General features: G+C 35.2%; 1 protein-coding gene across 2 annotated transcripts in view; it reads left to right on the top strand.

Annotated features, from left to right (window-relative positions):
- Positions 1-19,401, top strand: part of Set2 (SET domain containing 2) — a 552,532-nt gene that overhangs the window by 312,757 nt on the left and 220,374 nt on the right. For both annotated transcript variants that reach the window (XM_090414077.1, XM_090414085.1), the window contains one exon: positions 16,161-16,292. In XM_090414077.1, the coding sequence (XP_090270203.1) occupies positions 16,161-16,292 (132 nt within the window). The remainder of the gene's footprint in view (positions 1-16,160; positions 16,293-19,401) is intronic.

The raw sequence follows: 19,401 nt of genomic DNA, 5'->3' as shown, positions 1-19,401 counted from the left end.
TTTGGAAAATTAATCATCCATGATGATTACTCATTAGTATCCATCATGTTGATTTGATGGTTGAATTTTATCACCACCTGAAACTGAGCCTCTAATTCTGTAATAACACACCACTACATATTTGATCTTGTTCGACTCCACCTCACAGAGATAGCTCCAAACTCACTGAAGGAATGAAATTTGTTATTATATTGTAATTTTAGCTTTCTATCCTAATTGGATTTGAGTCATTCAGTATCAGTAGCAATTCGCCCCATCTTTTATTATTATTATTATTATCTCTATTTTCTAAAAAATGGTCTTCTGTTTATGCTTGATACCTGTTATTATATCTGCATCTGAGAGCCAGTCTTTACTAATGATCATAATAAGGCTGCAATCTATTTACCAAGGCAATAAACCCTTATAACTGATACTCCTGATATTTGTGTCTGGACATCATATAAGTTACCTCTATTTTTTGTATTCTCACCCCTGTGGTCTGCATACCCAGTTAGGTGACTTGCACATATTAAGTCCAAACCGAGTGAGCATGGAATCATTCTTTCTTCATCATGAACAAAGAAGAATCATAAAGGAAATAGATTATGCACATTCATATCATTAGCTCAGTTGCACCACTTATTTGCTCATATGTATAGATTCTCACCATTCCTACCTTCATGATCTAGTTTTCCTAACTCCATATTTCATCTCCTACCAATAAATAATTTCTTCAGTCTCCCAATACCAAATGCATTCCATTGTAGGGCATCTCTCTCTTATGTATATCAATTCTCTCCTCAGATTCACTTCATGCATTTTGAAACTGTCAACCATTCCTTCTACTTGGCCTGAACATCGAATCATTTGACATCATAGCATTTCTTAATTCACTGCTATTGTATTTTGATAAGAGACTAATGATCTTCACCCTCACTTCTTCTAGCACTTGTCTCTGATCTCTCCTCTCCATTTCTTTCATTCTTTTCTTAACTTCTTTCCTGAAAGCTTTAGTAAAATGACTCCTCATGAATCAGCAGAATGGCTCTACCAAGATATAATAATGCACCAGCACTACTTCGAAAAAAGGAGTGTTGGTTCGGTGAGAAACTGCATCTTTCTTCAAAGACTTATTTTTATTTTAAATCTTGCAAACTATGCAAATACTTCCTTCCCCCTTTTTTATGAATGCTACTCAGCCATGCTTGTGTTGTGATATTTATATAACAAATTGGAATATTATATTGGTAGAAAAAAGTTCTCACCTGAAAGAAATTAGCATACTCTTGTTTTGATCTATTTACAATATCCTGTTTTTGATTAGCATTATTATATTTTACTATGGAATGTAAATGGCAGACTTGTTAAAATATTTAATTTAGCCTACAAAGATCAATAAAGAATTCTATATGATATAACAGAGGAGATTAGAATTATGCACATTCAACTCTGTTTTAATCAGAGGTAAAGAAGCATATTTCAAGAAGTGTCTATTAATAAAGTAATCCCCCCCCCCCAAAAAAAAATCAACACACTATAAGCATAGTATCCTCCAGCTTTGATTTTGCTTTTTCTTGAACCTTAAGAATTACTCATTTTGAAGGAAACTATACTTTGAATTGGAAAAGGCTTATGTTTGTAAAGTTAATATCATGTGAATAGATTTCAGAATCTCTATCTCTTTTTTTTTTGAATCAGAGTCTTGGAAATCTGCAGAATTATCCCTTGTATAAACTTAGTTTTATTATTATTAATTCCCACTAACTAGACCAGTCCAGGTAGTGACCTTTCCAATAATGCATAGCCATAAGGATATGTGCTTTGCATTATGGGATAATAAGACAAGTAATGTAGAGTTATGAGCTTCTATATACGAGTTGCCCCAGTCCTGAAAATAATTCAGGCACAAACTTCTTTGCTTACACTTGGATAAAGGATTAAACTAAGTATATAATTTCTTGGTATCTTTAATTTATAGCATAACCAAGTGAAAAACTTCCAACAACTGAGAAATTGAAAATATCAGAAGCTGCAACAAATACATCACCACAACAGGTGAATCTGCAGTTGGAAGTCTTAGAAGGATCTCAAATCTATAAATAAATTGCTCCTAGGAGATATCCTTATTGAAGCAGCTATGGTAGCACAATCAGAAAAATTACTTCATGCAACATCTGTTTGAGAGGAAGATCAATTATGATTAATACCAACAAAACTAAAATTTTCTGGAGGCATAATATCAGAGTGGAGACCACCTTGACATTCAAGATAAGGAGATCTGATCTGAACTCAAGGGCCAGAAAGTGACATCCATAAGAAAAATCCTCATACATAGGGATGGATATCTGGTTCTCACCATAATATCATCCTTACCTTCATCAAACTAAAACCACCATCCTCTGTCAAAGCAAGCTATCTCAAATGACAGTAAGGCTGTATATCCTGAACCGTTTATGCAATTTAAATGTCAGAAACATGTTCTTTGACTAACTACCTGTCATCTGTGCCTAGTATTGCAGTAAAGATCATGGTAATAAAAACTGCAAGAGCAAAACACTGGGATGTTCTGAGGGAGACCACTGAGCATACTTAAGGTGGAAGCAGGAAAAGGAGATACAAAAATTAAAAGCAGAGCAATGTATCACCTCAGAAGATGAGGAGACAGTATACCATAACAATAGCACCTCTGATAAACAATGAAAAGGCAACTGTAAAGAAAGTATTAGTCTGAACATTGAAACATGTTTCAATCAAGCCTCACAACATCACTGATAAATAGGGTTTGCTTGCTATCTCCCTAGAAACTCACTCCTGAAGACATACCAAAAATGTTTCCCACTACATGAAAATCCTCCTATTAAAAAAACTAATGCTAAGTGCACCACGGAGGATCAAAGACTTGCCTCCAGACCTTTTATTAGATGGTCCTTCAACATGGATATCTTTGTTCCCTCCTCAGGAAGATAAGATAATTAATATACCAAGTGCCCTAGAGGAAGTGGAATTTGATGACGTCTTGGGTATTTTTCCAGAAGAAGAAGAAGAAATTCTGGGTACAAGCTGTTCACAATTAAAAAAATGGAAGACTAATGAAAATGAAACCGCTCAACATAAGAAATCACATGATACCTAAAAGAAATAATGAAAACATTCCTACAGTGGGATTGTCGTTGATTTCAACAAAACATCAATGACAAGGCTCTCTTTCAGAACTACAAACCAGTATGCTTCTGCCTACAAGAAACATACCTGAATCAGAGTGATCTGACTCTTAATAATGTTACTGTCATACGTAAGGACAAAAATGAGTGATGGACATGCCCACAGAGAAGTTGCCATCCTTATTGGGCAACTACATTCCTTTCCAGCAAATCCAACTATGTAGAAGCAGTTGATAACTGATTCTCAGTTGGAAATATAATAATGGTATGTTGCATTTACCTTTCTCCTACCGACAAATATTTCTCAAGATAACTTTGATACCACCGTGTAGTTAACCTCCCCCTCTTACTTTTAATGGGGGATTTAAACAGAAACAACACTGTGGGGTAGTGCCAGCACAAACATCAAAGGAAGAGTTGGATCAGAGCAGATACACAACATCTGCAATCCTCCCTTTTAAACATCGGAAGCAACACCTTCCATATACCTATCTGAACATTCACTACCCTCAACTTAACTGTCTGTTCACTTCCTTTTCCCGGTGTTTAAGTGGGAAATTGATGACAACCTATTTGAGAGCGATTTCTATCCCATGATATCCACTTTTTGGCACGGGCAGCCATGTACTACATCACAAGTATTCTAATGGAAAATTTAGCAAGCCAACTGATCCACCTTTACTTCTTTAACAGAATTCGATTCTGTGGTGGTCATATCATCTCATCAGCAATGCAGTAAATGATGTCAAACAGTGTATTATAGGAGCCGCCAGAACTACAATTCCTAAAACATCTAGTTGGCTTCCACATTTTCCTAAGCCATAGTGAAATGACAATTTCCCAGTACCCAAAGAAGCCCAGAAGAAAGCTGAGGTTTTTTCTTCAGATACTCCACTACAGTAAATCTAATTGCTTTCAAACTTGCTTGATCCAGAGCAAGATACATCGTCAGAGCCAGAAAGAATCCAGGATCCAATATACATCTACTATAACAAGATCTGCCACCAGCAGATCTTGTTATATGGGAAAAAATTGGAAAATAAATGGCAGATACACTACTTGCCTACTCTCCATTCTAGAACATGATGCTTGCGTTGCTGCCAATCTAAAAATTTATCCGTTTCGTTTGGCATAATCCCACCAATATAATGTGTCACTGAATATCTCATTACACCAGTGTGAATAATATTTATATTTGTTAATATCGAACTGATAGCCATTTTCCAAAACAAATATATTACAAATAGGGTGAAAAAGAGCAAGAGAGAAAATAGTTGTTCAAAAATGAACAGAAAAAAATTATAACCCATAAAAAAAAAAGCGACAATGTGTATATAAAGTACAATACTTAACCATAAGAAACTAATATTGGAAAGAGTTTATTTGGGGGGGGGGGGGGTGACATCACTTTTGTTTTGTAGTATCTTGCAAAACAACTTCCAGAAATTTGTAAGTGATCATCATCAGAGTATCAGAACTTTGCAATTTTCAAAGTGTAAATAGGATTTTACCATTCCCAATTAAAGACACCTAATAATATTATTATCATCATTATTATCTGCCATCTGTACACCAGTTAGTATGGTATGAATTTTTCTTAAATTTAGTATTTGAAATCCTTACAGAAATTTGTCAATGTTCCAATTTTCTGTTGAACTAATTTCAGGCCTGCAGAGAAATAACTTCAAAATTATAGCTGCAATAACTCTGAATTATGTGAATTCTCTAAACCTCAGGATTGGGAAATCTATAAGAAACTGTTTTGTGTTTTAGTTTAGGTTACATTTAGCTCCCTTTTATTGGAAAATTTTGGCAAATAAATTTTGAAACAATATTAATAATTCTGTTCTATCTGGATGACATTTAATGAAATATTATAGTTAAGATCTGTATTAAAATTTGTCTTGGTTGATTTTAGTCTGATTTTTGTGAAAAAATTAGGCAAAACTTTCATGTCCATAGATGAATTACCATTCTCATTATGAAGTAGCAGGTACACTTAAAGAATAATGTTCTAAAATACAAAATAATTGGGATGTTAGGTGTTATCGAATGCTTTAAAACATTATTTCACAAGAAAATTACCCCTGATAAATTATGAATTCTTTCAAAATTATTGGTCGATTTTTTAATTTTATTTTTTATTTATTTATTGTAATGATGAATTCATTGAATTGCTATTCAGTAAACTTTCCGTTAACTGTTTTTGATAATTTTTTGTGGAACTCCCATTTACTGGCTCATTCGCTTATCCATTGTGTTGGACATGGGCACATCTTATTGTTAGCTGAAATAGTTAGAATGATGGTATAAAAATATTCTACAATCATTCTACAGTAACTTATAATGAGTATAGTCTTTAGTATTTATCTGATGTATTTAGTCTCGTTGATAGTGGAGCAAATAGCAAGAGAAATTTTGCAGTTCAAAGTAACATCGATATTTTGCCAAAATATTGATGATATCAAGATTTTGCAGCAAGAACACAACCTTTTTTTGTTTCTGCCTGCAGGAAACATATTTAAAACCCAGTGAGGACCATACCTTAAGAAAGTTTGCTGTTGTATGCAAGAACAGAACTGGAGATGATCCTGCTCATGGTGGAATAGCTATCCTAGTGGGCAGTCATACTCCCTTTCATCATTCATGTCCAGCTTAATACTGCTCCGGAAGCAGAAGTGATTTGCCTATCCATGGGATTTCTTATTACAGTATGTTTAATTTATTTATCACTGGGTACTGAGTTAAAAGAAATAGATCTTGATAACCTTATCTTGCAACTGCCTGAGCTAGTTCTTCTTGTAGGTGACTGTAATGAGCACAACACTGGGATTGTGCCACCACAAATGGATGAGATTGTGTCATTGAATGAGGCCTTGACAATAATGACCTCTCTAATTTGAATAATAGACTCGATACTTTCTTCCATATGCTTACTCGCTCATATTGTGCAAAAAATCTTTTCTGCTCTACTTCTCACATGGGTACATATACAGAAGCAATCCTTGTCCTGTTATTTGTGCAATGTCTTCACAGGAAGCATGTTCTCCTACACTGATGCCCATGTGGAAAATGGACCAGACTGACTGGAATCGATTTTCCCATCATGCAAAGTTTAATGCGATACATTCAGCCAAATACTGGGATATGTATTTGATTGACTCCCTTCTATCATGTCCAGCTTAATACTACTCTCAAAGTAGAAGTGATTCACCAATCCACAGGATTTTTTATTACAGTGTATAATGAGAAAAAAAAAAGTATGTAACTGATTGCATTGTCCAGGCAGGAACAGTTCAATTCCAAAGACATTCCCTCGATTTTCACTCTGTTCAAAGCTTTGGTGGAACCCAGAGTGCCAGGCAGCCAAAAAAAATATCAAGACAGAGCAATGAGTATATTTCATATATACTCCACCACATCAGACTTAATCTCTTTTAAATGTGCTTGGGCAAAAAGCATGTTATGCGAGATTTCAGAATCAAAAACAATTGTGGATACGGTTTGCATCATCGATGAATCAAATAGCGAGTGCAAAATTTCTATGGTATGTTGGAAGTTTTTTCACTTGGTTATACTGGAAATTAAAGATGCCAAGAAATTATATTCTTGGTTTCATCCTTTATCTGAGTGTAGGCAACAAAGTTTACATGTGAAGTAACTTCACGACTAGGCTACTTGTATATAAAGGCTAATGACTTCATATCAATTGCCTTAGTATCCCATAATGCAAAGCACATAACTTTACGGACATGTATAATGCTATGCATTATCAGAAGGATCACTACCCAGACCAGTTTTCACCTTTATTGAGATCTCATCAGTGGGAGCCAGACTTAGAAGTGATACCAAGGTTGAAGTAATGCAAAAGTCATATTTCCATGTAAAAGTAGTCAAAAGGTTTCACAACTTATTACTAAAAGTTTTTTCACTTGGTTATACTATAAATTTAATTTTTAGTATAACCAAGTGTAAGGATGCCAAGAAATTATATTCTTGATTTTTGCCTATGGGATGGATACCAAGGCAGTTGATATGAAATCATTACTGTCTATATACAAGTATCCAGTTGTGAAGTTATTATTATTAACAGAGACCTCCAGGGAGTCAGGGACTCATTGAGGAAGGCCAGAGGCCACATACTACATGCACCAGCTTTCATGCTTCATTCACACTTCTTTCACACACGACATCCCATGGCAATCCATTCCAATTACACATCATCCTATGAGAGAAAAATCTAGCCCTCACCCCCTTCTTAGTGTCATTCATTCTCAGCTTCCAAGGATGTCCTCTCTTTTCCCACCCTCCATAAATTGAAAAATTCTATCAACTGAACTCCTATATGACCCTTTCAAAAGTTTGTAGGTCTCAATCACATCACCCCTCTTTCTCCTGTCTGCAGTCAACAAATTCTCAATCTGTCTTCATAATCAGTATTCCATAATCCTGATATCATTTTTAACACTCTCTCTCCACTGTATCAGAATCACAATGGAAACGAGGAGACTGGACTTGCACACAATAGTCCAAGAGAGGTCTTATCAACTCCTCGTAAAGAGGGGCAAAATGACATCCTTATCTTTACGTGTGAATGTTCATTTCAGCATTACAATTATCTGTTGAGTTGTATTTGCAATCTTTGCTACATAGCCCCTGAACTTCAAGTTGCTATCTACTAACACTCCAAAATCTAGCCTCATCAGTTTCTTCAAGCATTATCCCACCAATATAACACGACATTCGATATCTAATCACGCCAAAGTGAATAACTTTACGTTTAATGACATCCATTTTCCCATGCTTACAATTCCAGCCTGTTTAAATCATTCTGCAAGTACTGCATATCAGCTGCATTCCTGATTACCCTACCTATCTCTGCATCATCAGCAAATAGCTATATGTTCCTTGTCAAATCATTCACAATATCATTAATATGTAGATTGAATAACAGCAGACCAAACACTGGCCCTTTTGGTACACCACTGGTTACCTTAAATCTTGCAGACTCACACTCCCCATATACCACTTTTTGATACCTGTCAGTCAGCCATCTTCTTATCCACACTAATATTTTATAACCCAAACCCATATTCTCCAATTTATGCAACAGTCTACCATGCTGTATTCTGTCAAAAGCCTTAGCAAAGTACTAAAGTGTCATTTTGTATCCATTCCCATTGTCTAGTTCAGTGGTAACATTGTTATAAAATGTGAGCAAGTTACTAAAACATGACCTTCTTAGTAAACCCATGTTGCTCATTGCAAAGTAGAAATTCACTGTTGACTCATTTCTGAATACGAGCCCCTAACCAATTTTTCCAAAATCTTCACCACCACTCCCAAGATACTAATTGGTCGATAGTTGGATACATGTCTTTGCACCACCCTTATGCAATGGAATTATCATACATTCTTTCCATTCCTACAGAATCTTCCCTGTTCTGAGACTCATAATAAACAGCCTGGTCATAGGAATAACCAGTTCAGCTGAACATTCTTTTAGCACACGTGCTGATATTCCATCAATTCCTATTGCTGAATTCTTATTCAGTTTGTGCAACATCTCTAATATCTCGTCCTCATACACCTGAATTTCTTCATCTAGTGTAGAGGTAGCAGTGAGCTCAATGTCACATACATGAGTTTGATAGCTTTTAGCAAAATGAGCACCCATAGTTGAACAACCTTTTCTGCATCTGTAACCATCATGCCATCTCCATTTAGAAGAGTTATTCTTTCATATTCATTCTTTCTTTACTTGCAGCATATCAATAGAATTCATGCGAGTCGTCTTTAGTATACAGGACCAGTTTCTTTTCATACTCAGACTTTGCTTTCCGTACAACAGTTGTGACTATTCTAGCCTGCTGCTTGTAATTTTCATAACGGACATCATCCTTATGCACATTACATTCCAGTCACATAATCCTTTTCTTACAAATCTCTTGCTTAATAAGAATACACATCCATTTGACTCCTACTCTATTTATTCTTCGAACTCTTGGGACACATTCTGATATCGCATCATTTAAGTATTGTTTAAATTCTTGCTATGCACTGTAGATATTCTTCCCATCCTGCAACCTTCCACTGAACTCGGAATACTCCTCAGTTGGTCATAATTTCCTGCTTTGTAGTTCAGCATGTAACCTTTTCTGAATGAAACATTCATAAACTTACTTCATGTGCAAACTTTTGTTTGCTTCCACTTGAATAAAGATGAAACCAAGAATATAATTTCTTGGCATCTTTAATTTATAGTATAATCAAGTAAAAAAACTTTCAATATCTGTCTCTAATCCAGAGTATTTTAGTAGTAAGGTGTGACTACTTGTATATGGAAATATGACTTCTGCATTACTTCAGCCATAGTATCGCTTTTGGGTCTGGCTCTCATTGGTGAGACCTCAATAAAGGTTGAAACCAGTCTGAGTAGTGACCCTTATCATAATGCATAGCATTATTTATGTCTGTAAGTTTATGTGTTTTTCATTACAGGATACTGAGGCAATTGATGTGAAGCCATTAGCCTGTATATACAAATAGCCCTTTTGTGAAGTTACTTCACATGCAAGCTTTGTTTGCTTACACTTGGATAAAGGATAGAACCAAGAATATAAGTTCTTGACATCTTTAATTTATTTGTATGGCATAAAATCCCGAAAATCCAGTGAGAAGATCACACTGTTTGTCTACCTTAAATGATATTGGATGTGTTGTTGCTGATTGCAAAGCTGTTGCAGACATTTGAGAGAAAATTTTGCCAGAATCTCAGCAACAGCTTCATGTACTCCTGTATTTTTAATATTGAAAGAGCATCACGAGAAACTATGGCTTAATTTTTCTACCAATTCACTAGAGCCATTCAAAGCCATTCTTTCAATGTGATCTTAAATGTGCTCTTTACTCTCATGCCTGTTCAGCAGTTCTGATGACATCCATTTTGAGCTGATAAAACATCTTACATTATTTTCTATGAATCTCTGTCTGTTACTATACAACAAAATACTTACAGATTAAGTTTCCTGATTTTTGGCATGTCATTGTTGGTAATGGTTTCAAATTTTGTGTACACTTCTGCCAAAAATGCATGCTTCATCCAGATCCTTAATTAAGAATGGGACAAAGTGTTATTCTAGTAGCAACATAAGCCAAGCTCTTATGTCTCATCTTTGGCAGAAGACTTACATCCTTGCATACTTGTTGAATAAGAGAAAAGTGCAAACGAACATTGATTCTCCTTTGCATCATGTTGTCTACTGAGTGGGGTGCAGATCGATGTTCATTGCTTCATATTTATCGTATGAGTGTACATTCAAAGCTGGATTATGGATCTTGGGTATCTGGTTCTGCAAAGGTTGGATGAGATCCAACCATTGCAGAATAGTCTGCAATGGTTGGATCTCATCCACCATCAGGATTTATGGTTCATGGACAATTCATCATGGAAAAAATTCACTAGAAAATTGAAATGCTATTGCAATGATACCAATATATGAAAAGTAAATGCAGTGCAAGATAAATTTAACAAAATATAGTTTCGTTTTTTTATGTATTTATGTATTATTTTTTTAGATTTTAATTAGATTTTCATAATATTTTTATTCTTATACAATGAAAGTAATATATTTATTGATCGGTGAGTTTCATAATTTTTGTTTAGTTGTAATTTTTATTCATTTTCAGCAGGTTCGGAAATCCTGCTCAAATTCCATGACCATTCTTTAGCATATGTATAAGGCTCAATTTCTGTGAAATATGATGTAATGAGGAGAAAATGCAGGTAACGACCTGTATGGGTCATCTTACGGTATGCATATGCTAAAGAACAGGGCAATCTCTATTATAAAAGATGAAAGAACATTAACAGAAGAATTAGATTTTATTTTCCAAATATTAACCAGCAATGGATATTTTAAAAAAATAACAAAAAGAATACTATTCTCCATTCCCTCTCTACAGCAAATCCAGGACATTCATTACAGGGCTTCAATTTCCATTCCTTTTGTTGGCGCACTTTCACAAAAAATTGCCAATCTCCTAAGGTCTCACGACACTAGAGTAGCCTTCAAACTGATTAGGACAGTGGAATATGTTATGCTCACCTCAAGACAACAACGCTTTCAATAAACACCCTGGAGTTTACAATATCCCATGTTCTTGTGGCCTTAATTACATCAGACAAACTTCAAGGTCTAGAAATAAGACAAAAGGAGACCATTGAAGATGTCAACAACAACAAAGAGGGATTGGCATTCCATTTTTTCAACACTCGCTCATCACAACATTGAATGGGATAGATGTTCTATGCCATACATAGAAGATGACTATAGCTCCTGCAACATAAAAGAGGCTATAGCGGTAATCCGCTCAGATGATCCTATGTGATATTTGAAATTCACTTATAAGATCGCTTCCCACATCAAAGTTTAATTGCGCAGCTAACTATAAGGCGCACCTGCTGAACAATGACTGACCATGTGATTGCATCCATGCTCCACATATTTATATTGTATAACGGTTCCTTTGCATTCGGTATAATTTTTTCAGTACTGATTCATAATCACAGCTTGTTGTTTTCAGTTTATAACTGTATGTTCATCAAACCCAGAAAACGCCACCAGTTAATGTGGCAAAACTAGTAGGTTACTAGTTGTATCTAAATAAAACCCAATTTCAGTTATCTTATTTAATTAATGAGAGTTTATTTCATTTTTTATTGAAATTGGTATTTTGAATTGCTATAAAAATATATCAAGCCATGTAAATTTTTGATTTGATCAGACACAGGAACAGCTGCAGAGGAGCATGATATTTTGCAGTTATATTATTATTATTATTACATGACACCTCCAAAGATGACTCTGTAGAAGCACTTCACTCCACATAATCCATTCTCTATACGCCATTCTACCTATTTTATCACCAGTAGTGTTGTTGTATGTTCTCTGGCTGATTTCCATCATGCAGGAGAAAAAAAAACCGAATATCCTGGTGAAAATCCATAATACTTGTGTATAAGATCATTCATTCATTCAATTGAAACGACCATGCACAGATTCCATTCATGATGAGAATTGAATGAGAAGAAGTGCTTAACTTGTAACTCTGCTTAGATTGATGGAATTCAAAATTTGAATCAGGATGTATACAAGAATGTCTTTGTGGTTAAATTTTGGTTGCAGTTTTTATTGACAAAATTACCAGAACAATTTTAACTGATCTTAATATTATGTACTGGCTGTTTAGCAATTTAATGAAATTTGGTATTTAGGGTCACTATTAAAATTTGTTTCACTACAATTATTTTTAATGATAAAAGCATTGATGCAATGGAGGTTACCGTTACCAAAATAATAAAAGATATAGAAATGAAACTTAGTTTCATGTTGCTCCTGAATTAAAACAATAATAGACATAGCAAAGCTTATTGGTTGATTGTGCTACCCTGCTATCCAACCAAAAGCAAAATTATACCTATTATAATTATTTTTATTTTTTATTTTCTTTATTTTTAATATCTCCACATACAAGGTCTCAAGACTTATGGCATGACAGTGCCATATGCAGGTCTTGAGAATTATATTTAATTATATTAAAGAATAATTAAAAAGGCATATAGTTGTCATTTTAGAAGGTAAGGATGAGCAGATATTTAGAGTCAAACTTAATGAGCCAAAATGTGCAATAAGAGAAATTTTGAGAATGATGTGCAGTTACATACATGCATATGAACTGAGTGATTTATATTCAATAGCCAAAAATGAAACTTGAATACTCTCGGTAAGTGAATAAGATGATGAATGGACTGTAGATTTTGAAGTAACATTATGAAAACTAAAAATTAAAGAACAAAAAGAAACAAACTAGTAAAGTTGTGATGAGAGGACTCTTTATATGAGCTTTTTCAATTGACTGTAAATTAGCCAGTCTGATATGGTAGTAGCTGGACTTTTTATCCTGGAAATTCAGATTTTTCATCCTGCATACATGCAAATTGGCCATGAGAACTCACAATTTAAAGACAATATAAACTAGTTAGTGGTGGTGATGGGTGATAGATGGCACTCTGTGTTGATGGTAGTAGTGTCATGCAGTTGGAGGAGTAAGTAAGGGAGATGATTTGTAGTGAAGTAGTGTTTTCCACCCCCAACCCCTCCCAGCGAGTCCTTTGACCCCTCGGAGATGTCACGCAATAATAATAATATACAGGACTAGCAAAATGGGGGAAACATTGTCAGATGATGAAAAACACTTAACAGAATTATACATTTTTAGTAAGTCAAAATAGGTTCACAAGTGTGTCAAAAGCTGTTAGATCAAAGGTTCACACTTTTACTTTTGCCAGAATACCTACCCAGTACCTTTTAATACATAAACAAATCTATCACAGGCATCAGTCTTCTGAAAACAATGGAAAGATCAGTTTAAAAAAAAAAAAACTCTACTGAAATTTAAAACTATGTAAACAGTTTTTAAGAGGCAAATGATTTGGAACGATTGCTAACCCCCTCTTCCCCAGTAATTGGATAATTTTTATTGGTAGCAAAATTATTTGAAATTGGGATTGTTATTAAAATTGTCAAGTTATTTATTTCGCTTGTATCATTTTAATGGCAGAATGAAACAGCAAAAAATTGTCTATTATGCACATATCCAATGTGTTTTTCAGTTAAAACACATTGGATATGTAATGAATGGTGTCACTAGAAGAATGTTACGAAACACTGCAGTAATTCCATTACTTTATTAAACTACTTAAACAATTTTAATCTTAGTGTGCTAAGGATTAGATAATCCAAGAATCCTTGGATTATCCTCTATAAAAATAGTAGTCTTACAATAAATGCTGAAAATCATCTACTAACTAAACTCATAAAAATACATGCCATAATGAAATTCTTACCCACAGCCTGCAGATTGAAAAATCTTGATGTTGTTCAGTTGGGGCCAGCATTGCTTATATCATGACATAAATTCATTACATTTTGACTAATTCTCTAGCAACACATTCCACTCGCCATGACTTTCCATGTAAGCATTCCTTAGAATGCCAAGATACGTTGAAAGAAAATCCTAGTGAACACACTATGATTAAGAGAATTTGAGTTAGATGAAAAGGTTCTTCAGCCTTTCTAGACTGGATCACTTTTTGGATGTGCATATGCAAATATAGCAGTCCCACTTTTTACATGAAATCAGCCAGAGAATGAATGAATATTGAAATGTAATGAAATGATTGACGGAGCCAATATTTTTATTTGTAAAGGAAGAGCAAATGCTGGGTTGAAGACTAGAGAATTAAACATCTCTAACCTGAGGGAAATATAATGGTACATCACATTGGGATTGGAATTAATATTGTATATCATATATCTGAAGTGTTGCGAAGGTGTTCGTTATCATCCTGCAAGTAATCTGTTACTCTTTGTGATCATTTCAGGTAAAATTGAAGTTACTAGGGATAAATTCAGTGAACTCTTTTACAAACATATCCCTAGCTGCATTATCACAGTCAACTACTTTGACCTCCTTCCTTGTGACCCAGTATTAGATAATTCATTAAACTTGGATAAAATTGACATGGTGGACCCATAACCTTACAATGTATCATTGTATCTGTAGTTCATTTGGAGAACAGTAGGATGTTGCCCCTTCGATTGGAAAAGACCTAAGTTTGATTCTCATCTTGATGAGTGGAATCTTGATATTGGCTTTTTCAATTGAAGGTATTAACCAATCTCATACATAGGTGGGGGGGGGGGTTTCATCCCAGATATAGACAATTTGGCCTTTTGCACATGCAATTTACAGAAAAAAATACTATATTTGATAATGACAGGCAGTAGATGGCATTGTGTGTTGATGTTATTAGTGTTCATTGTGTATGTAGTTGGAGAATTAAATATTGGAAATGGTGGGTTGTGTGTAGTTGGAGGTTTAAGTAGTATGGAAGATGATGAAATGTGTGTATCAATAGTGGAATAGTGTCCTCTTGCAATGTATCCTTGGAAGTGTCATGTAATAATGTTACGTTATATTGTAAGAGGGAAAAAAAAAAGATCTAGAAATCTGCTGTGGACTATCTATAATATAATATCTGTATTATATTATATATAGATACAGTTGTATCTGTATTATACTATAGGAAATAAGTCTTTCTTCTGAAGGATGTGAGGACTTCATGTCTCCTTCCTCTCATCTACTTATATTTGTTTCATTCCCAACATGAATTCAGGTTGGAGTTATACACAGCCTTGAATCCTGCTGTGGCAATATTTGTAGATTTTGTTTTAGTTTAAATGATTGTCATAGCTTCTGAGACCCATCCTGCTGTTAGAAGGTTGATGTGGTGTGTAAAGTATGTTTAGCCTTTAGACAGGTTTCCTGGATTATCTAGCCTACTCACCCATAGTACTCATAGTCTATAGATTTCCAATAATTTATGGGTGAGATTATCATTAAAAAAAAAAAAAAAAAAAAAAACTGGTTCTGTTTGTGTTCCGTTAATGTAAAAGCATAGTTAATAGATTTAACTGGTAGGCTTTCTGGATTATAGAAAGATTTGTTGCATACTGAACTTGCAGTGAACTGAACACTGAACATCAGCACGTTTAACCAAAGTCGGTACCTACAAAATGTTATTCAAAAGTAGAATAACTATATTTCCCCTTTTCAGCCCTACTCAAACAAGGAAACTAGACCAAGAAAATTTACATTTGATGAATAGAGATTTCATAACAAGAAACTTGTGTAATTCAGAATGTTAGCTTTAAAGATTGTGAAGAAGTATAAGTTACAGAATTTGGAAAATTAGTGGACAAAAAAAAAAGAGGACAGGAAAGAGAAGCGTAGATTGAGTTGGTGAGAGGACTTGATCTGAGTAACAAAGATTTTTTTCCCCTAGTATATGGAAGACATCGTGATATAAATGTAATTTCACTTTTACATAAACATTGTTTGTTACTATTTACATTTTACAATTTCAATTCCTTTTTATGTGTAATGTTGCAGTTAGAAGAAGAAATTGAAAAACTGGGAAGTAATGGAGGTCTTCGTAATAGAGAACACACACTAACACTTGCTAGATTAATGGTACGTGCTGAAGATACTCATATAAGGCGTCGTCTCTTGGACATTATTCAGGTATTTTTTTTATTATTATTTTTATACCAAAAAATAAAGTATGTCATGATTTCTTCTTGACTTCCACTAATTGTTTCTGATTTGTATGTCTCTGTTACTACAGATATACATCCAACTGTTTCTTCACATGCTAGCTAATCTCTTTCATGAGTATGTGCATATTTATATGGAATTAAAATCCTATTTCAGTTTATTATATTAACACAGTTAAAGATCATCTGCAATACAAGTAAATGGTCCTATCTTTTTATTGTACATTTGAAAACTGGTTATAAAAAGAGAAATTCAATGGTTGAAAAATTATCACCATAATTTATATATTTATATGGTGATCAAAATTAAAGTATCCTGTTTAAGGTATTGTGGAGTGCCACTCAGTGATGTGTGATGTACCAAATGTAGATGTAGTAATTTTTTTTGTATTTGTAAGAAGAAAAGTGACACAAGCATGAATAACGTTTTTATTCACTTCCATTATGCATTCACGTTCAGCGTGCTGCCCTTTCCAGTATGCCGCAGAATGCAGCTGGTCAGGACTGATGTTGCACACATCCTGCATTATGCTATCATTCAGTGATGGCAAGTTATAAGGATGATCATAATAAACCCTGCCATTTAGAAATCCCCAGAGTTAGAAGTCACAAGGGGTCAGATTAGGTTCACGAGGTGGCCATGCAGTAGGAAACACATCTGATCACTCTGGCTTCTGTGAAATGTTCTCAAAGAGCCTCCTGTACAGATTGACTGATGTGGAGAGGGCCCCCCCATCTTGCTTGAAAATGACTGAATCCATGTGCAGATGCTGCTGTAGCACAACAAAATCATTTATCATATCATGATAACCTCTTGGCAGTAATTGAGCAGTTCATAGGACATGATTGGGGAATGTCCTCAAAGAAGAATGATCCAATGATAAATGAAGCTGTAAACCTGCACCAGATGGTAGATTTGGGTGAATGAAAAGAAATATGTTTGATTTCTTAAGATTGCATGGCCCATACCTAGGAATTGTGTGTATTCACAGCTCCATTCAGGTGAAAGTGAGCCTAATCTCCTAACAAAATTATCCATGATCACGCAGCATCCAACTCCACTCGAGCAAGGAATGCTAAAGCGAGTATCAGTCAACTTTCAAACTCCTGTGAGTGCAATTCCTGTATCAGGGCTATCATGAATGGGTAGAAATGCAGAATTTTCCAGACAGTTGTGTAAAGACACATCCGCTTGTCTTGATATATGTGCACTGCAGAAACTAACACTATTAGTCATGGCCTGCTTCATAATGGCAGTAGCAACTTCATTCATTTGTTGTGAGCTAATTGGTTTACAACCTCTTCCAGGTCTAATCATTCATTGCAGAGCACATAGTGGACCATGTCGACATTTGTTCAAGTGATGAAATTCTCAGAGTGTAACAACAGCACTGCAGTTGCTTAGGTTGTTTAAGTAGTACTTCTTTGTGAGCAAAGCATGTTGGGGCAAGGTTAGTGCTAACACTGTGGATGGTATTCACAACCAGAATGAAGGGGGAAATCATGTGTCTATCTTTGTAACCCTCCTGGTACCTACCAAGTTGCATATGATGCAAATATCCATCTGTTTAGTGTTTCTAATGCCCCTAGTGGTGAATTTTGGAACTTTTTTCCCTTAGATGTTGCTTCCATATGATGCACATTGTATTTCTGCAAAGTCTCACAGCATTTGAATCACTTGATGGTGCTCTGCAAGGCCTTAATAAACAGGGATACTTTAATTTTGATTACCCTGTATATATGAGTTAATCTTACACAAGAGGTTTCACAGAATGCAGTGTGATATAAGCTAGTTAAACATCTCAACATTTGATTCTGAAGATGCATCAGAATCAACAATAAATAGAATAATTAAGTGTATTTTACACTGCAGTAATATGTGGTGGATATGCAGTACTTGAAGAATGATTTGAATAGGCTGGAAACTGAATAAGAATTTAGCAATTCAGACTGGTGGGGTATCAGCATGGGTGCTAAAAAAAGTGTTCAGCTGAACTGGCTATTTCTTTAACCAGGCTATATAATTTGAGTCTCAGAACAGGGAAGATTCTGCAAGAGTGGAAAGAATGTATATAATCCCATTGCACAAGTACTGGGATGCAGAGACCGATGTATCCAGCTATCGGACAATCAGTATCTCAGGGGTGGTGGTGGTGGTGAAGATATTGTAAAAGTTGGGTAGGACTTGCATTCAGAAATGGATTGACAGAGAATCTCTTTGCAACGAACAGTGTGGGTTTACTAAGGGAAAGTCATGTTTTAGCAACTGATTTCGACCCCCCCCCCCCAGTTTGACCTGTGTTTGACTAGAAGAGGCAGACTTGTAGCACACATCCTCACAGAACATCAAATGATAGATTGAGCAAGCTCAGAAAATCCTCTTAGTTTGGCTGTAGCCCTTAGAAAACCTCACACGCCAACACACTGACATCATGGTCAGGTTTGATATCGCCCACCCACCTCTCTCTTCACACCAATGTCCCACTTAAAGCTTTTGACCTTATTCAAGCTGAATTTCCTCCTGATGTCATCTCAACCCTATTCACCATGAATTGGGCTATTTCATTTGGCAAGAAAAATTCTACAAACAAATAGAGGGGACAGCCATGGGCTCTATGCTTTCTCCTCGTGGCTAATTACTTCTCTGCTTTCTCCCTCCCTTCCTCTTCCACTTGTAACTACTTCACACAGACTTTGAAGAGAAAGCCTTAAACTCTACCCCACATAGACCCACTGTTTGGCTGTGCTTTGAGGATTTGCTCTCCATTTGGCCACATGGCTTGGATGTTTTCAAAAAATTTTTGGCACACATCTAAACAATGAACATCCCTCGATCCAGTTCACCTTAGAAAAGGAAACAATATCCCCTTCCCAATTACATGCCAGCCTGATGGATCCCCAGTGTTCTCTGTTTTTGAAATACCCACATACACTCTGGTAGATACATTCACAAACAGTCTCCCCCCACCCACCCAGTATGATATTATTAAAACTATATATAACAAGGATAAATTAATTAGTTCAGAAAACAGTGCCCTTCCCACTGAACTTGATCGCCTTTACAAAACCCTCATGGC

The sequence above is a fragment of the Typopeltis vanoorti genome, chromosome 2, assembly GCF_054136105.1.
Source record: "Typopeltis vanoorti isolate ZY-2024b chromosome 2, IOZ_Tvanoo_1.0, whole genome shotgun sequence".
Taxonomy (NCBI): Eukaryota; Metazoa; Arthropoda; class Arachnida; order Uropygi; family Thelyphonidae; genus Typopeltis; species Typopeltis vanoorti.
Note: the sequence above shows the minus strand (reverse complement) of the source record. Positions and strands in the feature narration are given on the sequence as shown.